This window comes from Nyctereutes procyonoides, unplaced genomic scaffold (assembly GCF_905146905.1).
Source record: "Nyctereutes procyonoides isolate TBG_1078 unplaced genomic scaffold, NYPRO_anot_genome, whole genome shotgun sequence".
NCBI lineage: Eukaryota > Metazoa > Chordata > Mammalia > Carnivora > Canidae > Nyctereutes > Nyctereutes procyonoides.
The window spans coordinates 13,980,808-14,006,252 of record NW_026575041.1 but is presented as its reverse complement, the minus strand read 5'-3'; the positions used below and the strand labels follow the sequence as shown (position 1 = coordinate 14,006,252).

The following is a 25,445-nucleotide window of genomic DNA, read 5'->3' as shown; positions in this document are numbered from 1 at the left end:
AAATTTGTTCATATCATCTCCCCTACCCAAGATAGTTTACTCGCTCCCTTATACCTATAGGAGCAGTTCTTTACGTGGAGAGATATATGGATGTGCTTCAGAGTACATGCATACTTTTGAGTATTTACATTAAGTTACACATATTTTTCATAATACTACCAAATAGGTCTGTGATCTAAACACATTAAATATTGCTGACTTAAATTCAAATGAGTCGATATGACACATAAAGCCTTTCCTGATCCATGCCTGCCTAATCTACCCTGGAACCACCCTACACACATCATGCTTCCAAAATTTCTTCATTCTAAACATACTACCTCCACCCAGAAAAGAATGCCCAATAGGCCTCTCCCAGGTCTAATTAACTTCTTCTCTTCCCAAGAGGTCCAATACCACCTCCTCCAGGAAACCTTTTCAACCCACTTGAGAGTTAGTTGCTCCCCTTTCTATTCTCTCTCAGCATCTTATACAAACATACACTATTACACTTCATCCTTCTAATTAGTGGTCAAAAAAACTATCTTCCTTTATAAGAATATGAGTTATCTCCAGCAAGAACTTAATCACCATTTTAAAATCCTCATAGTAGATACCTAAATGTTTGCTAAATATATAAACATGTTGCCAAATATAATTTTTCCTTGGACTCTACATTTTCTAGAAGAATGTACTAAGAATTTTCATGTCTGTTTTCATGTAGATTTTCAAGAGAACCAGAGATTCAATGAGAGTAAAAGGCATCTAATCTAGTTTTGTTCTCACGTTTCCCCACAAAATACTTCAAAGCATCAAAGCAAGGATTCCGCCCCTATAAGGTCTGATGCCTGCATTATCATTACAACCAAGAGAAAAACATCAGAGGGATAATCAAATCTAAGAGTTCAAAACCATCATTTAAAGAAAAAAAGGACTCATTTTATTTTTCTATCCAAGTCTACTTGCTTTATCTACTTAAAACACAGATGTGCATATTACAAATTCTGAGAAGATTCCTTGACATTATTTATTAAAACACCCAATAAAATCCCTTTACAAAAGTATACAAAATCCCTATACAAAAGTGAGTGGCTCTCTCCAGGGACAGAGGGTGGATATGTGAGGAGCCTGAGAAGGTCTTTTGCTTATTACTTTTCAAATGTATCAGTTTATCATATGAATTTTTTAAAAATAATACATCACTCTAGCAACCAGTAAAACATAATGGAGAGTTAAAAAATAAGCGCCACATCCTATGTCATGCTATTAAGAAAACAGCTTAATTATGTAATTAATATTTTTCTTACCAGATTTAAGACCTGAAATTTTGAAGATGGCACTTGGTTTCCCATTTGTGACAAATCCTAGGAGTTGCCATACAGGCATTCCACTTGAATCAGGATAGGAAAAGTAGACAGATCCTCCCATTCCCTCAGGAAATGGGATTGTTCCCAGCATAAAAACCACAACATGGTTGATACTTTCATAATCAGGCAAGTCAAAAACAAATTTATCCTCTGCCACTTGCTGTGCAGCTGTTTGCACCTAGAAAATAAGAAACTCGTCTTAGTTCAAGAGTTTGATGAGTTTCTATAACCCTTAACGTGTTCCTGTAAGCTGTTATCAGGTACAGTCAATTATAGTCGTTATACCCAGTATAACCTTGAGTTAATCTGTTAGTCTATCTGGAATATCCAAATATACCAGTGTCAAATATAAAAAGAAAATCCAAATATATATATTCAGCCTCAAAATGATCATTTAATGAATGTAACCTTTAAAAAATAGTTCTAACTCTGGGAAATGAACTAGGGGTGGTGGAGGGGGAAGGGGGTGGGGGTGAACGGGTGACGGGCACTGAGGGGGACACTTGACGGGATGAGCACTGGGTGTTATTCTGTATGTTGGTAAATTGAACACCAATAAAAATTAATTTATTAAAAAAAATAAAAAAATAAAAAATAGAACTAAATCATTTCAGAAGTGCCCTGAAAGGAATTTACTTACATAAGTAAATCACTACCGCTTCAGAATGTCAAAGAAATGAAAGGCTGTTCAAAATACCACACCATCAAAGCCTTATTCTCTAGTATGAAGAAGGTAAAGCACGGGGAATTAAAATGGGTAAGCAATCTAGAAGGAATTAGTTAATCCTCATTATTTGCAAATTCCATATTTATTAATTTGCCTACTCATTAGAATTTATTTGTAAGCACAAAGTCGATATTCATTGTACTTTGGTCATTCATGAACAGGTTCGTGTGCAGAGCAGCAAAAATTTTGAGTTGCCTAATGCACGTTTTCCTAGGAGAGGTGGAAAAAAGTTAGCTGTGCCTTCTTTTTTTCTGCTCTCATACCATAAACAAATGTGCTTTTCACAATTTAGTGCCATGTTTGTATTTTGTGTTTTGTTGGTGATTCTGATGTTGAAAATGTCCAAGCTGAAATGCTGGCTAGTATTCCTAGGTCTGAAACAGCTGTTATGTGCCATGCTGAGAAAATGTTACATAAGTTGCATTCAGAAATGAGTTATGGTGTCTTGGCTGTTAAGTTCAACTAATGAATCAACAACACATTAAACAGAAACAGTTAGAAAACAAGGTTATGTAATGATAGGCTGATAAAAACTGTCATCAGAGGCCTGAAAAAATCTAACTCTGTATTTCCCCTAAAAGCAACAAATCAGTATTTACCAACTGAGGAACTGAGTGTTCACACTGACTTCACAGAACTGAACTGCTGTGAATAACGAGAATCAACTATATAAAAAGCAAAAATCCTACCTTGAATATGCTGAGTGGGAACCTGTAAAAGTTTCCTCTTGACTCATTTCATAATCTAATTTTCTGGTCTAGAATTGAATGTCAGTTTCTAGAATGAGATCTTATCTTATTTTGAAGTTTGAGAAATCTATTTCCACAAAGAAAACTCATTTTATCCACTTTCAGAAAATGATGGATAATTGCTGTATCACATCCATTAGCAAAATGAAGTATTAATTCTGAGGGCACTCAGGTCAAAAGGCTGTCAGGAATTTACGCATACAAAATTTTTTGGTTTTCTTTTTAATTGCCTTTGACACTGCATTCACCGTAACACCAAATGTGAATTACTACCAGTATTTTAAGACTGTAAATGGTCAAATCTTATTACCTAGAACGCAACCTTTTTGCGTCTGCTAATAGCTGCTGTTGTACTAAAATTCAGCTTTTTTCTTTTATAATATCCTTGCCACTACAAAGAAACTTAAAATCGTTATAGTTGTATTATCAATCAAGTAACAGGAGTTGTCCTAAATTTATTCCCAAGAGACAAGAATGAATGCTCTTAAAATCAAGTTCTGATTCCCTCCTCTGAAGTTTTCCAACCCCATTAAAAACTGTCCAGTTTAACATAGAGAATAAAACAAAAGAAAAACATAAATATAAAACCGAACTGCCTGTATTAGTATCAAATCCGATTTCACCAGTTTTTGGCATGCACATAATCTTAAAAACATATAAAATGATGGTATTTACAAGCCATGAAATAACCATCAGGCAAAATAAATATCTGTTAAATGTCAACTCTGTACCAAGCACAAGACATTCTGTAAATCTGTATTATGACACACTAATCCTTAACCTTAGGGAAAAAGAAAACTTTAAGAAAAAATTTTCAAGGAATGAAACTGAGTTTATAAATTTAAATAAGTAGATTTTTCTAGTTAGATAATGAAGTTAAGTTTTGGATGTCTCCAGGTCTATTTGCCCTTAATTTTGATTGACATGTTTCTCCGATTAACAAAGAGTCAAACACCTCCTAAAAATCTCATCTTTTAGGAACTCCTACTGGATATCCATTACAGAGGTTAGGTGTTAGGTAAGTAGACACAGGTTCTGCTTTAACTAAATTTCCTTCCAAGTTAGTTGACAACATGTGATACTTGGAATCCATGTGGCCTTTTCTTTATAAAAACACAGAGGGGCTCCTGGCTGGCTCAGTGGTAAAGCCTGTGACTCTTCATCACAGGGTGGTGAGTTCAATCCCCACGCTGGGTGTAGAGATTACTTAAAAATAAATAAAAATAAAACACACACACATTTTAAATGTCATTCATCAACGACACTCACTCATCAGAGTCCCACACTCATCCCAGGCTGGTCCTTTCATTTTCCCTGCCAACAGCAGGAGACATCCAAAGTTATCTCACCAATATTACCAATTACCACCATCGCCAAAGTGGCCTCCCAGTTATTCGAGAGCCAGACAAACGTTTTGAGGCTACTCGTTTCCAATTTATCTTTGTATTTTCTTGGCACTGTGTACTGAATACATTACCAAAAGTTGATGAAGACTGTAATTCAACAAATGGGCTGCAAAATTCACCAAAGCAGGGCGAAAATAAAGAAAGAAAGAACGAACTCTGGATGTAAAGGAGTTAAGTTTGAAAAAGATTCCCGGGTGGTTTCCAAAGAGACCAGCAAAATTCATCCCCTAGTTTACTCCTAAACAGTTCCAGGTGCTGATCTCGTTTAACTCTCATTATCTGGCAAGGCAGGTTATTATCTCTTTTGACCAATGAGGATTTTCGCAGTTCATACCCTTCTGGACTTCTTCGGCCACGACTCACACTTAAATTCAGGCGTCTTTATCAGCCACCTTCCAATCACCTTAAGCATATTTTTTTACTGAGGTCCCTCCACAAAGACCCCAAAGGTATACACTGCCCCCAGCACCACCTTCTTTCAGAAACAGGATGTCAGGGAGTAGATTCAAACGCCAGGTGTGCCTCTCCCTCACTCACTCACTCACTCACTCTGCGAGCTCAGACAAGAACTTAAACTGCCAACGGAGCTTACGTTCCTCAGCTACAAAATAAGGATTTTAATAACCATCCCACGAGTTATGAGGGTCAACTCTGAAGTGCCCAGTAAGCGCTACCCGGAACGCTGAAATTATGAGAAATGGACAAAAGCCGTGCACTGCTAGGCGCAGGGATGAGGCACCCTCGACAAACAGCCCCTTATGTGGCTACTCTTCAAATGACTGCGGAGCTGAGGGCGGAGGGCAACCAACACCCCAACGCCCACTCGCCACCCTCACATTTAGCTGGAAAGTACACCGAGGGGCTTTCCCCGCGTCTCCGCACCAGCGCACCCTCCCCTTGGCGGGCCTCGCCCTCCGGTGTCCTGCCCCCTTCCTGATACCACCCGGCCCCATCCTCACCAGCCTCCCTGCCACCAAGCAGCCAAACATGGCGGCGACTCCGCTCAGCCGGCAGGGACCCGAAGCCGGCGACTACGAGTCCTCGGGCTACTGCCCTAGTCGAGCCCAAGAACCTTCCAGAACATGCAGGGGGACGCCGGCCCCTCCACTACATAGCGACTAGGCCAGCGGCAGGAACGCCTTCTGCCCCCGCGACCTCTGACCCCACTTCCTAACCAGCACGCCCCTCAGGCGGCGAGTACTTCCGGAGCTTACGCCAGCCGCCCCCACTAAGGGAGAAAGGCGGACCAGACCCAGGATGAGACTACAAGTCCCAGAGGGCCATGCGCCGGGTTCCGGGAGGAGCGTCCGGAGGATCTGGCTTTCGGGATTGACGGTCCAGATCCCAGGTTTTCAAGCTCAGCGCCGGTAGGTGTTTCTCATGTTTGTGTAACATTTGAGAGGTTACCGCGTGCCTTACAATAATCACTTCACTAGGTCCTGGCAAAAACTTTATGAGGTAGGTACTGCTGTCTCCATTTAGGTATGTGAGTGACCAGCTCCCCGTCTTTACACGGCGCTCAATGTTGGAGCTTGAATCCAAGTCCGGTTTCAAATCCAGGCTCTCTGCTCCGCAGTATCACAAAAGCACTAATTTTCTTTTTTTTTCTTTTTTTTTAATTAATTAATTAATTAATTTATGATAGTCACAGAGAGAGAGAGAGAGAGAGAGAGAGGCGCAGAGACACAGGCAGAGGGAGAAGCAGGCTCCACGCACCGGGAGCCCGACGTGGGATTCGATCCCGGGTCTCCAGGATCGCGCCCTGGGCCAAAGGCGGGCGCCAAACCGCTGCGCCACCCAGGGATCCGAAAAGCACTAATTTTCAACCAGCTGTTTGGTACTTATTGACGACTTTATTGTCATTATATATTACATATTATTTATATATAAATATATATAAATATATAAATCTTATATATAATTGTTATATATTAACATATGTATGTTGTTGTAATAAGTTATTATTCTTTTCAGCTTCACTTAACTCCCCCATTTATTTTCTGTAAAACTGTAAGCAAGGTATTATATAACTTTATAACTTTGTCTCCATTTGTAAAATAATAATTGTACCTATCTTATAGGGTTGCAGAGAGTGAATAAAGTGAGTTGTGTATATAAAACACAATAGAGGGACACCTGGGCGGCTCAGCGGTTTGGCGCCTGCCTTTGGCCCAGGGCGTGATCCTGGAGTCCCGGGATCGAATCCCAGGTCGGGCTCCCTGCCTGGAGCCTGCTTCTCCCTCTGCCTGTGTCTCTGCCTCTCTCTCTCTCTCTCTCTCTCTCTCTCTCTCTCTCTCTCTGTCTCTTATGAATAAATAAATAAAATTTTAGAAGAAAAGAAAGAAACCAAAGTAAACAAATGAGGGGGGGTGGAATTCAGTAAATACAAAAACAATACATGAAGCAGAAAAAAATAATAAAACTCTGTAGTATTATCCAGATATCCAGAGAGAAGGGAGGAGAGATTGTACCATTAAAATAAAAATAGAATACTATAAAAGTAGAAATCAAAGAACAAGAGAGAACCCATGAAACTTAAAAGTATGAGAACTGAAGAGACAGTTTTTAGCTTTGTTGTAAGGTAAGGTCAAAGAACTAGACGATAGAGCAAAAATAAAGAAATGGAAATCAAGAGAGAATAAAATTAGATCAATACAGGAGGTTCGATATGGGAATTCCTAGGAGGATCAAGAAAACATTGGATAGTAAATTGTCAAAGAAATACTATTTTAGAAAATGTTCTGGGGTGCCTAGCTGGCTTAGTTGAAAGAATATGCAGCTCTTGATCTCAGGGTCCTGAGTTTGAGCCCCAACTTGGATATCACAATTACTAAAAACATAAAGAAAGAAAGAAACTTAAAAAAAAATATTCCTGAATGGAAGGGCATGAGTCTCCAGAAAGAAAAGGCTCATTGAATGCCCAGCAATATGAATCAAGGCCCACCAAGGCTCATCCTCATGAATTTTCACAAAATAGATTTCATAAAGCTGAAAGAGAGAGAAAGTTACAGTGATTGGGAGCCAAAGTGAATTGACCTCTGTATGGCAATAATGAAAGCTAGAAGACAAAGGAAAAATGCCTTCAAAATTCTAAGCATAGGGATCCCTGGGTGGCGCAGAGGTTTAGCGCATGCCTTTGGCCCAGGGCGCGATCCTGGAGACCCGGGATTGAGTCCCACGTCGGGCTCCCGGTGCATGGAGCCTGCTTCTGCCTCTCTCTCTCTCTCTCTCTCTCTCTCTCTCTCTCTCTCTCTGTGACTATAATAAATAAATAAAAAATTTTAAAAAAATTCTAAGCATAAATTATTTCTTTTTTTTTTAAGATTTATTTATGATAGACATAGAGAGAGAGAGAGAGGCAGAGACACAGGAGGAGGGAGAAGCAGGCTCCATGCCGGGAGCCCGATGTGGGACTCGATCCTGGGTCTCCAGGATCGCGCCCTGGGCCAAAGGCAGGCGCCAAACCGCTGAGCCACCCAGGGATCCCCTAAATTATTTATCTCAAGTTCAGTGTCCAGTCAAAATTCCACTGAAGTAAAGGATAGAATAGATATTTTCAGACCTGCAAAGCCTCAACAAAATTTTACCTCCTTATTCTCAGGAAATTACTGGATGTGCTCCTTCCAATAAAAACCAATAAAGAGGGACTCCTGGGTGGCTCAGTGGTTGAGCCTCCACCTTCAGCTCAGGGCTTGATCCTGGAGTTCTGGGATCGAGTCCCACATCAAGCAGCCTGCATGGAGCCTGCTTCTCCCTCTGCCTGTGTCTCTGCCTGTCTCTGTGTCTCTCATGAATAAAGAAATAAAAACTTAAAAAAACACACACACACACACAATAAAGAGGGCACCTGGGTGGCTCAATGGTTGAGCATCTCCCTTTGGCTCAGGTCATGATCCCAGGGTCCTGGGATCGAGTTCCGCATCAGGCTTCCTGCAGGGAGCCTGCCTGTGTCTCTACCTCTCTCTGTGTGTTTCTCATGAATAAATAAATAAAATCTTAAAAAATAAATAAATAAAGAGGGGCTCCTGGTGGCTCAGTTGGTTAAACATCGAACTCTTTTTTTTTTTTTAATTTTTATTTATTTATGATAGTCACACAGAGAGAGGCAGAGACATAGGGAGAGGGAGAAGCAGGCTCCTTGCCCCTGGAGCCCGATGTGGGATTCGATCTCGGATCTCCAGGATCGCGCCCTCGGCCAAAGGCAGGCGCCAAACCGCTGCGCCACCCAGGGATCCCTAAACATCCAACTCTTGATCTTAGCTCAGGTCCTGATTTCGGGGGTCATGAGTTCAAGGCCCACGTTGGGCTCCCCACTGGGCATAGAGCCTACTTAGTTAAAAAAAATAAAGAAGACATGAGATGAGATTCAGAGTACAGGATGGTCAACCAAGGGAAGTGATAAAGAGAATTTTAAAGGTGATGGCAAAAGGAAGTCCCAGACATATGCAGAGAGCTATCAATCCGGGGACCCTCTAGAGGGGTTTGTTTTTTCAGGGGGGAAAAATAGAAAATATAACTATTTGATACTTTTGACATGAAAAATTATACAGAGAGGTGTTTTATGGATGGGTGAAGATTTAGCGTCAATCAGATAATTCAAACTGAAACAGAAAGAGGCCATTTTTTAGGCCAATAGAAATAAAATTGAACAAAAAGAGTGACTTGGCACAAAATAATATATACGTGAATGTTTTGTTCCCTATGGCTGTTGTAAAAAATTGCCCCAAATTTGGTGGCTTAAAAGAACACATACTCTTACTGTTCTAGAGGTCAGCAGTTGGACAAACTCACGTCAGTAGAGCCACAGTTTTCCCAGAAGCTCTAAGATAAAATCCATTTTCTTGCCTTTTTCAGATTTTAGAGCTGTGTTCCTTAGCTTATAGCCTCATTCATCCATCTTCAAATTCAATGGTGTAACATCCTGCTCCATTCCTTACACTGCCTTCTTCTCTGTACCAAATTTCACTCTGTCTTCCTCTTACACCAATATTTGTAATTGCATTTAGGGTCTACCAGGATAATCCAGAATAATCTCCCCATCTCAATAGCCTTAACAGTTATACCTGTAAAGTCTCTTTTTCCATGTAAAGTAACATTTCCAGGTCCCAAGAATTAGGACCTGACCATTTTGGGAGGACATTATTCAGCCTTCTACATTATCTTAATAAAAACTTCAAATGTAGATTAAATTAAAATTGTTATTTAACTATGTTAAGAAGATAAGAGAAGAGGAAGAGGAGGTATGGACAACTAAAATCCTCCTCAAACATAGTCAATGTATATCAAAACCAATGAATCAAAAGAGAATAACAATTGCATATTAGAATGATCAGGTAAACACAGGAAGAAATAGCTAAAAACTTAGTGCTTGCTTCTGTGGAGTAGAACATGAGCAGAAGACTGTTTTTTGTGTAAAAGCCTTTTTATCCTGTTTCACTTTTTTTTAAAGATTTTATTTATTCATGAGAGACACACACACACACACAGAGGCAGAGACATAGGCAGAGGGAGAAGCAGGTTCCACGCAGGTAGCCCAACGCGGGACTCCATCCCAGGTCTCCAGGAACAGGCCCTGGGCTGAAGGCGGCACTAAACCACTGAGCCACCAAGGCTGCCCCTGTTTCACTTTTTAAACTATGTGCCTATATTATTTTATAATTACTATAAAATCTATAAAATCTAATTTTATAAAAGTGAAAAAAATGAATCAGACTAATCTCTAAAATTCCTTGCAATGCCATGATTTCATGCCTCTTTAACACTATTGTTGAAATCACCAGCATCACAGCCTCTGAAATTCTGAGGCCTAAAACAAACACTATCAGGAAATCATCAATAAAAATCATACTGGTATAAGAACTTCAGCTCAGAAAAAGACATACTGGTGATTTGAAACTTTCCAAGTGACAGTCTCTCTTGAAGGGAAATCTGAGTGGCTTTCCCGTTGCTTATCTCATTGCCTATACCAGATTGCAAAAATATCACAAATTCTTCTTCTCCCTGTGTCCATGACCTTGCAGTGTGACTTTGCAGCTTCTTACATCAAGAGATGGAATCTATATCTTCAGCCTCCTGGCCTTCTTACCTGATTTGATGGAAAGAATGCAGAAGTGATGTGCCAGTTCCAACCCTAGGTCTCAAAAATATTTGCAAGTGTCTGCTGTAGTTCTTGGAACTTTGACAATCTACCACAGAAACAAACCAAGGATAGCTTGCAGGATAATGAAAGAAACCTGGCCCCCGTGCCTTAACCAACAACCAGTCAAACCCTAGTAGTCTGTTCTCTCCTAGGAACAGAGCTACTAAGCTGATTTGCAGCTGACCAGAGACGAGTGAACCCAGTCAAGACCAGAAGGACCACTCAGCCAAGCTCAGCCAAAATAGAATTATGAGTTAAATAAATTTGAAATGTTTTGTTATGCAGCAAAAGCTAACTTCTGTGTGGTTCCTTCACAATTTGTGATTACTTTTTTTTTTAATTTATTTATTTATGATAGTCACAGAGAGAGAGAGAGCAGAGACACAGGCAGAGGGAGAAGCAGGCTCCATGCACCGGGAGCCTGATATGGGATTCGATCCCGGGTCTCCAGGATCGCGCCCTGAGCCAAAGGCAGGCGCCAAACCGCTGCGCCACCCAGGGATCCCTTGTGATTACTTTTTATTCATTAATTTTCTTTCCCTGTAACAATTACTGGTGTTATTTAACATCCACTTCCCTCTTCCTTCTTGTAAACAGGTATCCATCCATTTTTTTTAAAGATTTTATTTATTTATTCATGAGAGACACAGAAAGAGAGAGGCAGAGACAGACAGAGGGAGAAGCAGGCTCCATGCAGGGATCCGACGCGGAACTCGATCCCCAGTCTCCAGGATCACGCCCCGGGCTGAAGGCGGCGCTAAACCGCTGAGCCACCGGGGCTGCCCTATCCATCTATTTTTGTTCAGGAATCCATCCCTCTTCCAGGAGGCTCAGAGCCCCAGAGGAAGACTCTGCTTAATCTAACCAACAATTTTCCTGTCCCTTTGCAGTGGTAGGTTTAGACTCAGTCCCACAACCCAATTCTGGTCAGTGAAACCTGAAAGGAAATCTGCTGGGGGTTGCTGGGATATGTTTCTCGCTCTAAAGAAAATCACATGACAAGATGATCACTTTTTCCTTCTGTACATTGACATAACTGAAAGTGACACCTGAACTTGTAGCAAGCAACCATCTTGAAACTTCAGAGAAAACGATCTGACAAAAAAAAAAAAATGTATACAAAATTTTAGGAGTTTAAATTTTAAACATTTTTAGCAGTTTTAAATTTTGCATCAAATAAAAAAAAATTAAACATAAACAATGGCCAGTATTCAAAATCAATGACTTTCTGACCACCTACAATGTAATGGTTTTAGAATTGAACACAAAAACACTCCCTCAACTCATTGCACACAATATTAACAGAAATCACCCAACTTGCTAAATTTCACATCAGCCTGGGGTAACTGAAACGGAAAAAGTGAAATGAGTCTGCTTTCATTCACCTAAAGTTTTGTTCTGTCTCAGAAAATAACCACAAAATACCAAGAATTTTTTTAGAAACCCATCAATTAAAAAAATTTTTTTAAAAAACATCAATACCAAAATGATAGTCATTTTCTACATAGCAAGGGAAACCCACAGATGATAAATGAAATTAGGAGAAGTTACACATTTTATAGTGTTAGAGCTGTATTCTAAAGAAAAAAAGTTTAAAGGTTTTATTTATTTTTCATGAGAGATGCAGAAAGAGAGGCAGAGACACAGGCAGAGGGAGAAGCAAGTTCTTCATAGGGAGCCCGATGTGGGACTCAAAACAGAACTCCAGGATCATGCCCTGAGCTGAAGACACACGCTCAACTGCTGAGCCACCCAGGCATCCCTAGAGCTATTATTCTATGGGTAGAGACCATCTAGCACCTTTTTTTTTTTTTTTTTTTAAGTAAGCTCTACATCCAACATGGGGCTTGACCTCATGATCCTGAGATCAAGAGTTCATGCTTTACTGACTGAACCGCCAGGAGGCCCTAACGTGGGTCTTGTTTCCAATCTCTTAGACTCATTTTCCCTAGATCAGTGTGTGCCAGAGTGCAGGTTAGGATGATTACTAGGTTCTTGACGGGATGAGCAGTGGGTGTTATACTATATGTTGGCAAATAGAACTCCAATAAAAAACAAAACAAAACAAACAAAAAAGATGATTACCAGGTTGTGCAATCAACTTAGTCACAACCACATTACCAAAAGCAAAAAAGAAAGAAGTAGAAATGTTAGAATACATCATACAGGGGATCCCTGGGTGGCTCAGCGGTTTGGCGCCTGCCTTCAGCCCAGGGCATGATCCTGGAGTCCCGGGATCAAGTCCCATGTCGGGCTCCCTGCATGGAGCCTGCTTCTCCCTCTGCCTGTGTCTCTGCCTCTCTCTGTCTCTCATGAATAAATAAATAAATAATCTTTAAAAAAAAAAAGAATACGTCATACATGATAAGTGTATTGTTTCATGGAACTTTTTGTTTTGGTTTTATATATATGTTTGTGTAGCTGGGATACTATAATCTATTTCTTACTGTAGGGTGCATTAAAAAAAATGTTTTTTAAACCACTCTCCTAGATGATGCAGTTAAGCAGATGACTATCCCCTTTTGCCTCAAGTGAGTTTTAATGCTTTAAGCACTTCTGTACAATATGACCATCAGTTCTTTTTTTTAATAAATTTATTTTTTATTGGTGTTCAATTTACCGACATACAGAATAACAACCAGTGCTCATCCCATCAAGTGCCCCACTCAGTGCCCGTCACCCATTCACCCCCACCCCCCTGACCATCAGTTCTTTAGGCCTCTACCCTTCTCAAGCATTTGCTTAAAAAAAAAAACAAAAAAACTGTAAAATCATTTAATTTCTATCCAGCCTTTTCCCAGTATTCTGTAGGATGATACACCTAAAGTCATATTCCAGTCCTTTCTTAGCCAAATTGTTCTTTCCTTCTAAATGCCTCAAGACTTCATCGTACTTGCCATCTCTGCAATAGCAACCATCTACTCTCCTTTGTAGATCTCTTCACACTTAGGTCCCTGCCTACAGAGCACAATACGGCTCTCAGCCTCTGCCCTATTTCCTATTGCTGAAATCAATGTGGGGAGAAGTGGAAAATCACTCATTCATTTTACTTAAAAGGACCGAAGAAGACCAAGATAGAGCCAGAAAGAGACTGATAAAAAGACTAAATAGTTTAGAAAATAAATGAGAACCCCTATCAACAGAGTTGGTTCTGAGAAAAGGGAGGCACAGGACCTCATGTCAGCCCCAGGCAGGAGCAGCTTCATAGGTGTGTGACCACTGCAATAAATACAGGGCACTGGGCTCAGAAAGAACTAAGTACAGACTTAGTAAGATGTCTCCACTGTTCCCATCTTGACATTCTTAGTAATTTTCTTTGAACTTGGATTTTGTAAGTAAGCTCCAATGGGACAAGGTAAGTGTGTTTTCCTCTACAATTGAGTAGGCAGGGGTCCTGACAACCCCAAGAGGCCATGTTTTCAGTTTGAACCAGAACTTGGTTTGAACAAAGACAAAAAGCATTTTAAGAAACTTCAACAACAACAACAACAACAACAAAAGAAACTTGAACAACTAAGGAACACTATTCCTGCTTGTTACTTCATTACTTCCTTGTATTAGTCAAGCATTTAATACTGAAGATAACAGAACAAAACGGGGACGCCTGGGCTCAGCGGTTGAGTGTCTGCCTTTGGCTCAAGGAGTGATCAGGGGGCCAGGATCAAGTCCCACATGGGGCTCCCTGTGAGGAGCCTGCTTCCCACATCGGGCTTCCCTGCAAGAAGCCTGCTTCTCCCTCAGCCAATGTGTCTGCCTCTCTCTCTATCTCATAAATAAATAAATAAAATCTTTAAAACAACACCACAGAACAAAAAGGAAAGATAGGACAATGGATAGTTGTTTTCCTTTGTCCTAAAATCAGTAAGTCAAATGCAGAGAATGTTGGTAGAATGTGTAATACCAGTAAGTGAAATAAAAGTTACTTTTGTGGGACACCTGGGTGGCTCAGGGTGTGATCCTCCCAGTCCCAGGATCGAGTAACGCACTGGGCTCCCTGCTGGAGCCTGCTTCTCCCTCTGCCTGTGTCTCTGCCTCTCTCTGTGCCTCCTATGAATGAATAAATAAAATCCTTTTTTTTTTGTTGTTACTTTTGTGCTGCATTTTCACTGTACTGGCAAGAACTAAATACACATTTAAGTACAAGCTACAAAATGCTAGTTGCATTATTTCAATTTGGAGTTCAATGCTTTTATGTTTGGAGTGAAAACTCTTATGAACGGCAAAATTCAAGCTAATATAAAAACTTAGAATGGTGTTTTTACTTAGAATGGCATTAAAAGCAAATTTTAAAATATTTTAAGTTGAGAAATCACAGAAAAAAAAGATTTTGTATTTTTCAGTCCCCTTAATGGCACCTTTTTCCTGCTTTTTAAACAAGAGGCTTGCAATTCCCTTTTTCAGTGTGCCTTGCAAATGACCACTAGCATCCTATTCCTCTGGAATTATTCTATATTTCTTTCCCAAAGAACTGGGTGTGATGTCCACTGAAGTAAAGGGGGCTTCAGGAAGACGTCATCCTGAAATCCATAGACAAGAATTCTGTGTCACTCACCCACCCAAGCTCTGGAGCACATCATGACTTGGACTCTCTTGGAAGCAATGAGCAGTCTTGGCCTACATGGACAGTTATACTGCTTATTAGTACCTCAACTGAAGTGGGGGTGCAGATTTTTCTCAGGACTTAACAGTTTGAGGCAATGTTCTGGCTTGGTAGTGGTGACTGAAACAGACTGGCACATTAGTGGCTAGGACTCCAATGCAAGTGGGAGACATGATGGTAAATTACATGCCAGAACCAGCATCTTTCTCCCTGCCCACGACACTCAGGTCTCATGGTAGCATGAAAAATACTTCAAATATTGCTTTTCCTTTTTTTGGATATGCAGTTACCACTGGATCTTTTCATTTTATGCTCTGTACTTCATAGCTCCTCATATTCATTTCCTTTTGACACATTCCAAGTAATTTCTTAGGATTTTTTCCAGGTCACTAACCTCTATTCAGTTGTATCTAACTAGACCCATTCACTTTTACTTCATTTTTCACTTCTGAAGGTTCTATTTGTTTCCTTTAATAAATCCTCCTGGTCAGTCTTCGTATTCTCCTACTGCTTGCTCATTTTTGAGATTGCAATTTTATTCTTTTTATTCATTTTGACAAATATTTGAGTACATATGTGCAAGGCACTGTTCTAGTGCTGGGGTTATACCAGAAAAAATAGTGAAAAAAAAATCACCCTTATAAAGACTACATATCCCAGTAGGAGGAGAAATACAGCCAACCAAAGTAATTATGTAGTATATTAGATGATCATTTAAATGTTCAGTAAGAAAGCCAGGAAAGGGTGGAGTACAGGGAAAGAGAAAATAATTTTACACGTGGCTCTTTTACATTTTCTGCTAATTACAGTATCTGACGTCTTTGGTGGTCTATTACATACTGTTTCAACTATCACTCATAGCACATTTCATGGCCTATCTGGTGATTTCATGAGTTATTTGGTTGATCTAAATTTTCAGCATCTTAGAGGAGCCTCCTGAAGTGGTTAGTTTCAGCATCTGGAATCCACAGCAAGAGTAGGCCAACTATGGTTTTGAACCAAATATGGCCCACTGCGTGTTTCTGTTCATTTTATTGAACACAGCCAGGCCCATTCATCTATTGTCTAGTCACTTTCACATTACAGTAGTAATGTTGACTGGATGTGGCAGAGAATATAGCCCACAAAGCCTAAAACATTTACTATCCAGCGGTTTACAAAAAAAGTTTGCCAACTGCTTATCTACAGATACACACAGGAATTAGCGATAAAAGTAAAATGGGTACCAACATACACTGTTGGAGCAAGTGGTACAATATTACTAGAAATACCCTCTCATGAACTAATTCTGACAGATGAGGGTGCAAATCATCGAGATAATGAAGACTTGTACACTGAGCTGTAACTCAAAATTTTGTTCATCACAATAGCAAAAAACCCAGGAGCAATGAACACATCCAAAAAGGTGTTCAATACTAGTACATTCATGGAAATCTATGAGATTTATAAAAACAAGGCTCACGAGAATCTCAAAACTTGATATTCAGCGTTGTATTTTACCTGGCACACTTCATATTACTTCCTATCTTATGATTACTCAGGTTTTCTTTATTCCCTCTGCTTTAGGTTAACTTCTCCATATGTCATGTTGGTGCTAATTCTTTGGGGGATTTTCTGGTCTATCAGGCTCATTCTTGCTGTTTCTTCTTGTTCATAAACAAAGCACCTTATGTTTGGAACAAAAAGATCAACTACTCTGATTCCCTCAATCTACTTCTCTTAGCCAATATCTTTCTAGAAAAGCAGATGTAACACTGTACACACTCATTTCTTTCATTCTTCAACTGCATTCAAGCTTCCATGTCTCTCACTTGCTCTAATGGTAATATTTCCATTGGTTACTAATGGTCTAGCTGCAAACCAAATAGTATTTTTTAACTGACCAGACAGCTCAGTTAATTCATTATGTATTCCAACTTTACAGATTTTTATTATTTATTTTTAAAAGATTTTATTTATTCATGAGACAGAGAGAGGCAGAGACAGGCAGAGGGAGAAGCAGGCCCCTGGCAGGGAGCCCGATGCAGGATTCGATCCCAGCACTCCGGGATCAGAACCTGAACGAAAGGTAGATGCTCAAACACTGAGCCACCCAGGCTTCCCCAGATTTTTAAATATAATTACTATAAAGTTATTATAGAAGAAACACAAAGACTTAGGAAATACAATGTCCGATAAAAATATGTAACAAATGAGGTGCCTAAGTGGCTCAGTCAGTTCAGCATCTGCCTTTGGCTCAGGTCATGATCCCAGGATCCTAGGATCAAGTCCCACTTTAGGATCCTTGCTCAGCAAGGAGTCTGCTTCTCCCTCTACCACTCCCCCCTGCTTGTGATCTCTCTCAAATAAATAAATAAATAATAAATAAACAAACAAATAAATGAATAAAATCTTTATAAAAAAGAAGCAACAATGTATTTAGGCTACATATGAGTACTATTCCAGCTGCTTCACTTATTTAATCATTTGATCCTTAATAACCCTATGAGGTAGGTATTCTTATCCCTGTTTCACACAAGAGGAAACTGAGGTAGATGTTAAATTACTTAGCTCAGCTCATGTTTGCAGAGCCAAGACTTAAAGTCCGCTTAATCCTAGAGCTTACACTTAATCACATTATATAGCTTTCTTCAGTTAAAAGGACTACAAAAATGATCATTACAAAAAAGGGAATACTTTTATTACTTCCAACATTTCTTTTTATCACAATGAAAATAAACACACAGCTTTACAAAAATAAATTTTTATTAAAAGCAGTAGAGTCTGAGCAGAAGACAGTACAAAGAATGTAAACAATGTAAACATCACTACATTCAGCTCAGCCTGATTGAATGCTGAAAGACAACTCTAAATGCTCTATGTGCCCTTACTAGCAAGATACATTAATTCTATTATACACAGAAAACACACTCTAATTTTGATAAGGAAAAAATATTTTATCGAAGTCGGTCCCAGCGCCAAATACTGGCATCATCACAAACAGCTATAAGAATACTGCTATCCCTACTAAAACTGGTTTGTCGAATAGCAGCACCACATTTATGATGAGTCAGTGTTGTACATCTAGGAAAAAACAAGACAATAGGTTAAATGCCATTCATAAAAAATGTTGTCAGTAGCAAATTAAACCAATGAATAAGAAAACAAACAGATGTTCCAAGTCATATGGAAAGCATTTAAAATATCACTAAGAGCTCAATCTCTAATTTCATAAAATTTGGGTATATTTTAAATTAAAAAAAAAAAGGTGTAACTTGTCACCAAAGTACTCATGATAAATAGCCATTATGAGAATAAAAAATATTTTTGAATAACTGAGTCATATAAATGTTAAAAATGATTTAAGAGTGATACTTCAAGGGATGCATGGGTGGCTCAATGGTTGAGCATCTCAGGTCGTGATCCCAGTCCTGGGATTGAGTCTCACATCAGGCTCCAAGCACGGAGCCTCCTTCTCCCTCTATCTGTGTCTCTCATGAATAAATTAAATATTGGCATAGCGTTTGAGAAAAAGACAGAAATTATCAATAAAAATTTCTAAATACTTACTTAGCTTTATGAGGATCTTCCACTTCTAAATCCCAAACATAAAGTTTGCCAACCTGATTGCCCAATGCAAGCATCTGTATAAACGTATTTTTAAAAACACCAAATTATTAAAATAGGCTATAGAGCATTCAAATATTCCTAAGATATATTCATATTTCATAAAAACCTCAGTTCCAGACTATGGCTATACTCCTGATTATTTCTATTTCTTTGTATCTTATATTTCTGATTTATAAATGGATAACAGCAACTTATACTTCAGAGGCATCCTGAGCAAATTAGAAGGCAAATTTATGAAGGACTTTACAATTTACATTGTAGCAAAAGCTACAGACAGCTCCTCCAAAGTTTTCTTATAGAAATAAATACCCAGATAATTTGTTACTACAAATTCCTGACACCAATCTCTAAAATTTCTCTAAGTTTTTCTACAAAAAAGCTATGTAAAAAGTTAACATTCAATCACCATAACATTAAATCTTAGTAATAGATGTTATGGAAAGTAAGCACCATTGCTCATGCAGATTGACACCTGTCAAATGCATTTATAATAAGCACTGCAAATGGTGTGGAGAGCCTACTCTATAAAGATAGAATAAATAACATCAACGGCTAAAGTAATCACTACAAGATATCAAGGTAGATTCTTAGAGGAAACTGAACATGGATGCACAACAGAGAAAAGTGAAATTACAATGGTCTGAAGTAATTTTATTTTTTTTTTCTGAAGTAATTTTAAAATGTAGAAATATGTTGCTACCTTTTGCCAGAAATCCATAGAAAACCTCATGTACCAAATGTCACACTGGCTGTAATCGAATCGCCCAAGAATAGTCACATTAGACTCACTGGGTTTAATTTTATCTATATCATCTTCCATTTTGCCAGGTTTCCAGCACACAATGGCATTTTCACAAGACTTTAGAAGAGAGAAATGAGAAAAAAAAATGTTACATATAGAACTGAAATTTAAAATTTAAAACAAAGCCTTCTTTTCTCAATTATCTTTTTAGAATTGACAGTCTTAAGACCTGGTTATCCATCTACTAGATACAGTGATATACATTCATTTATATTTACAGAGTCAAGGTCCACACTTGAGGATAAGAGGTCATATTGTCAACAGAATTTGACAATATTAAAAAGCATTATATTATCTGGAATATCCATTTTGAAGTCAGAATTTCTCTTCCAAACCAAATTCAGCTCTCAATACTCTGGCATCCAGAGACTTGAGTGTTTTATAACAAACGATAAAATTATAAAAACTCTATACAAAAATATGCTTCTCAGTATGGCCCCTGCTTAGAGGCCTTAAAAATCAGATTATATAGAAGGTAATAAACTCAGTGGTTTAAATCAAGACATTGATATGGGGATAAGACTGAAATAGACTAAGTTATACTTTCCTTATTCTATAACATAGTATCTTTGCTGCACACATTCTAGTTAAGCAGGAAGTAGTAAAAAATACATTGGAAAAAAAACTGCAACACAGTGGGCACTATTCATATTATAGGTCAGTGGTGTGCCAATTAAGGAACATTTGGCAATGTCCCTGGCTTTTAGCAGGTAGAGGCAAGAGATGCTGCTGACATCCTACAATCAATATACAGGATGGCCCCTCCCATTAAAAATAAAAAAGATTGTGTAGCCCAGTATTTCAACAGAACCTGGACTGAGAAATTCCTGTTGGTAGAGAGCTTTCCAGAGCTTTACAGGACACTGCCTACACAGCCACATGTTGCAGCTCTGCCCGTTTCACTGACATATGAATGGTTCAAAAGCAGGGCCAAAGGACTAGGGAGGGGACAACACTTCCCCCCATTTTTCTTCTCTTTTTTAGATTATATAAAATCCCAGGGCTATATATCTGATATACAAGTTCTTTACTGTAAAGTACCTTAGACATCACCTACTTTGATGACTTAACTAAATGTACAACTGGAATGACAACTTGTAGACTTCCATCCAAAGACTCCTCTTGGTCCCAACCCTAATGAATCAGAATCTCTACAAGGGAAGACCAACGCAAAAAAACTGCCACAGTTCTTCAAGTGCTTGTCACTGATTACACTGGTAAAAGATCCTTAATAAATAGAGTCCTCTCATGGAGAACTAAAACTTAGGGAGGTAAAAAGAATTTGTTCACCGTAATGGATGACTGCACTTGAAAATCATCTAGAGAGCTTTTTAAAATTACAAATTCCCAAGTCCTTCTGCCAGATTTAGGATCTCTGAGATTGTGGCCTAGGTCTCTATTTTTACAATGTTCTCCCTGTGATTCTGATACAGAAATAGATTTGCGACTGCCAATATAGTTCACTCAGGTCAGCTTCCCGAAACCTAAAATGCAGAAATCCTTTCCTATCATCTAATTAAGTTCTAAGAAAAATTTTAGAGCTAGTGGCTTTTTATTTCCACTTCCAAAACAACGGAGTATATGTGCTCTCCCCTATTTATCGTCACTATTACTTAAAAGACTGAATACCAAATATAAACCAAACATAAAACTTTGGAAGGTAGAAAGAAGGCAGACTGGTTAGGAACCCTGGGACATGAAGATGTTGAATTCCTTGGCTTTCTTTTGCCTTGTTTATGTACCCCAGACTGGACACCAGATAGAGCAGCCAGCAGCTCAGCAATACTCACAGGTTAAGTCCAAAAATACCCCCAACAAAAGCCTGCTCTAACCAAAGAACCAGGAAAGGGACAACATAGCAGGAGAGAAAATTTTCAAACACTCTAGTCCAACATCACAGAAAAAACTGGGCCCACCATCGCATGAACCAGCAAAGGCTAAGTGGGGAGCACTTCTCAGGTGGCAACTATGCATACCTGAACCTCTCTACCCCTCACTGACTCTCTCTACCCCTCATCCTAATGAGGTAACTCCTCCTACTCTCTGGCTGGGGTGTTATCAGAGCAGGCCTAGCAGAAGAGTCAGCATGTTTACAATCATCCATGACCCCCAGTGTCAGGGGAGACCACTAGTGGAATAGCAATGAGACACCATCATCTCCACTTTCCCATCACCTGCCAATCATGAAGCAATGCTTCCCCTTCCCCTAATGAAAATTAATCAGAGGAAGCCTGTAAAAGATCTAAATAAAGTTAAGAGTCTTGTGATACAACACTCAAAATATCTAGATCTTAATAAAAAAATTCAATTATACCAAGAATCATAAAAATCTTAACTTTAATCATAAAAGACAATAAATACCAACACTGAGATACACAGATAACAGAACAATCTGACAAGGATTTTGAAGCTGCCATCATAAAAATACCTCCATGGGGGGAAAAAAGTGCTTCAATGAGCAATTACAAACACATTTAAAACAATAAAAAAGTCAACGAAGAAATAAAAGGAATCAAATGGAAATTTTAGAAATGAAAAATACTATAACCAAAATAAGAAAATCAACTGAAAGGTTCAACAGAAGAGAGTCAGTGAATTTAAAGTTAGAAAAACAGAAACTACCCAATCTATACAAAAGAAAACAAATGTAAAAAATGAGAGTCCCAAGGGTTAAATAAAAATCTAACATTCGTATCATTAGAATTCCAAAAGGGAGGAAGAGAGTGGGTCTGAGAAATAATTTGAATAATGGCTGAAAAGTTCCCAAATTTGGGATAAACTATGGCCCCCCAAAACATAAATCTACTATAAATTTAAGGTGAGTGAACCCCAAAAAATAAACTCAAAGAAACTAGGGTATGTTTACATTTAAATTTCTGATAATTAAAAAGACAAAATCCTGAAAACAATTAAGACAGGACACATTATGTTTAGGAGAAAAAAAAAATCCAAAGATGGCAGATGTCTCATCAAAACCACAGGCCCTGGAAAGAAGAAAACAACTATCTACCCAAAATCCTGTATTAAGTGAATATACCTTTCAGCAATGAAGGAGAAATGAAGACATTCTCAGATGAAGAAAAAGGAGCAACTTGTCATTAGCAAACCTACCCTGAAAGAATGGTTATAGGGGGTTTTAGCAACAAAGGAAATAATTTAAGAAGAAATTTTAGAACATCAGGAGAGGAAAAAGAAGGAAAGAGAACAATGGAAGGAAAAATAACAATGGAAAAAGCAAAACGAGTGAATACAATACTCTCCTTATGTTTGATGGCTGAAGCAAAAATGGTAACATTTTTTGATGTTCTCAATTATAAAGTTAATATTTAAGACAATTATACTGTAAATGGTGGACAAAGCAACATAAAGGGAAGGTTTCTACACTTCATATCAAGTGGTAAAATGTACACAAATTATGTAAATATGTTTTTCTATTTATGTTTGCATGGTAGGTATATCTTGAGGCAATTTTTTAATCTTTTTCTTTTTTTTAAAGTAGGCTCCGTGCCCAGCATGGAGCCCAATGTGGAGCTTGAACTCATGACCATGATTATCAAGACCTGAGTGGAGACCAGGACTCAGATGCTTAACTAATTGAGCCACTCAGGCACTCCAGCAATTTTTTATTTTGAATCTACATATATTTTATACCTGAAGTGACTTTCTTATAATGGCATTAATGAAAATACATAGTATATAGCAAAAGGTAACAAAACAGTTAATATGCATATATAATGTAACATATAGAGGAAACATCAACAAAGCTACCTAAAGAAATGTGCTCAGTATTACAGATAAAATGGAATTCTAGAAGCACTTGGATGGCTCAACTGGTTAAGTATCTGCCTTCAGGTGCGGTCATGATCTTGAGGTTCTGGGACAGAGCCCCACATCAGGCTCCCTGCTCAGTAGGAAATCTGCTTCTCCCTCTCCTTCTGGTCCTCTCCCTGCTCACACTCTTATGTGAGCTCACTCTCAACAATAAATTTTTTAAAAAATTTTTAAGTGGGATTCTAAAAAAATGTTTATATAGCACTGCTTGGCTGACTATTAATAGAGCATGAGACCCTGATTTAGGGCTTCAGTTCAAGCCCCACATTGAGCATAGAGCCTACAAAAAAAAAAACAAAAAAAAAACAAAAAAAAACAAATAAAACATGTAACCTACAGGAAATTAGGAAAAAACCCCAAATAAATTAATAAAAAGAAAAAAAAAAAGGCCCAGTCACCAAGACACAGCAACAACAAGCAATCCACAGAGTGGCAAAACATCATAAAACGAAAGCAAAAAGGAAAAAATGCACAATTACAGTTGGAGACTTTTCCATCTCTCAATAATTGATAAAATAAGTAGAGAGAAAAATCAATGAAGTTATATAAGAATTCAACCACTCTGTCAAACCAATAGCACCTGACACTTATGGAACACTCCACACAAACAGATTACACATTCCTTTCAAGTTCCCACAGAACACATTCAAGATAGTCATAAAATAAGTCTCAGAAACAACCAAATCACAGGGAATATGCTCTGAACACAATGAAATCAAACTAGAAATCAGTAAGATTAAGATTAACACAATCTCCAACACCTAGAAACTAAACACACTTCATATCACAATTAGTGAGATGCAGCTAAAGAAGTGCTGAAAAGAAAACTTATAGCATCTAGTACTTATTTTAGAGAAAGTCTCAACTCAATAATGTAAGCTCCCACACCTTAAGAAGTTAGTCAAAAAGCAAAACATAGCACAGCAAACAAAAGGAAGAAGAGATAAAAAAAAACTGGTGAGCCCTTACCAACACTTACCAAAAAAGAGAAGGCAAATTACCATTTCAGGAATGAAACAGAGCTATCAGGAAACTTTGCAGTTGTCAAAAGGAAAATAAGAGAATGTTACAAACAACTCTACACATAAATTTTACCTTAGATGGAGTGGATCAATTCCTCAAACAGCACAGACTACCACAACTCACACAATAGGAAATAGTTAATTGAATAGCTCTTTTAACTATTAAGGAAATGGAATCTGTATCTTTAAAACTCTCTCTCAAAAATTTCTACGCTCAGATGATTAGAGAATTCTAACAACCATTTATGAGGAATTTCTATATAATTTCTTCCCAAAAAATAGCAGAGGAAACTTGCCGATTCATTTTATGAAGCCAGTATTAGCAATACCAAAACCAGACAAAGACATTACAAAAACTTCAGACTAGTATCATAGCCTCATGAATACAAACACAGAAATCTTTAACAAAATATCAGCTATTAGCAACACATATAAAAAATTACACACTATGAGCAAATATACTCATTCCAGGGATACAGGACCAGATCAATATTAAAAAAAAAAAAAAAAAAAAAACAGAAAAGCCAATAAAATACATCCACTAACAGGCTAAGGAAGAAAAACCATATCTGTATCATAAAGTGATACAGAAAAAAGCATTTGACAAAATTCAACACCCATTCATGATAAAACTCTCAAAAAATTAGTAAGGAGTACCGTTCTCAACTTGATAGAGAACATCCACAAAAACCATACAGCTAATATACCTAATTGTGAAAGACAGAATTCTTACCCTCTAATATCAGAAACAAGTCAAGAATGTCGGATTTTAACACTGCTATTCAACACAAAACTAGAAGTTTGCCAGTGCAATAAGGCAAGGTCAGAAAGGAAGATATAAAACTGTCCCTACCTGCAGATGATGTGATAGTCTACGTAAACACCCCGAGTACTAGACAAAAAAAATCCTAGAATTAGTAAGCAGCATAGCTAGGTCACAGGATTCAAGGTCAATATGAAAAATCAATTGCATTTCTGTATACTAGCAATAAAGAAATTAGAAATACCATTTACAATCACCCAAAAAAGAGAAGTAGTACTTAGTTATAAATCTAGCAAAGTATGTATAGGACTTGCAGGCTAAAAGCTACAAAATGCTGATAATAAAAATCAAAAGATCTAAATAAATGGAGAGACATACTATGTTCATGGACTGGAGAGCAAAGATGTCAATTAATTCCCCCATCAAACAGATATAAAACAGAAAGGCAAAG

The 25,445-nt window shown here is 38.2% G+C and overlaps 2 protein-coding genes across 3 annotated transcripts in view; both read right to left on the bottom strand.

Moving 5' to 3' along the window:
• Window positions 1-5,400, bottom strand: part of HIKESHI (heat shock protein nuclear import factor hikeshi) — a 39,411-nt gene extending 34,011 nt beyond the window's left edge. The window contains exons 1-2 of the mRNA XM_055320735.1: window positions 5,188-5,400; window positions 1,287-1,524 (exon numbers count right to left, since the gene is read on the bottom strand). Coding sequence (XP_055176710.1) covers window positions 1,287-1,524; window positions 5,188-5,217 — 268 coding nt within the window. The 5' untranslated portion in view covers window positions 5,218-5,400. The remainder of the gene's footprint in view (window positions 1-1,286; window positions 1,525-5,187) is intronic.
• Window positions 5,401-17,690: 12,290 nt separating this feature from the next.
• EED (embryonic ectoderm development) overlaps window positions 17,691-25,445 on the bottom strand; it is a 30,144-nt gene continuing 22,389 nt past the window's right edge. For both annotated transcript variants that reach the window (XM_055320611.1, XM_055320612.1), the window contains 3 exons: window positions 19,277-19,435; window positions 18,517-18,590; window positions 17,691-18,030 (listed from right to left, as the gene is read on the bottom strand). In XM_055320611.1, coding sequence (XP_055176586.1) covers window positions 17,904-18,030; window positions 18,517-18,590; window positions 19,277-19,435 — 360 coding nt within the window. In that variant the 3' untranslated portion in view covers window positions 17,691-17,903. The remainder of the gene's footprint in view (window positions 18,031-18,516; window positions 18,591-19,276; window positions 19,436-25,445) is intronic.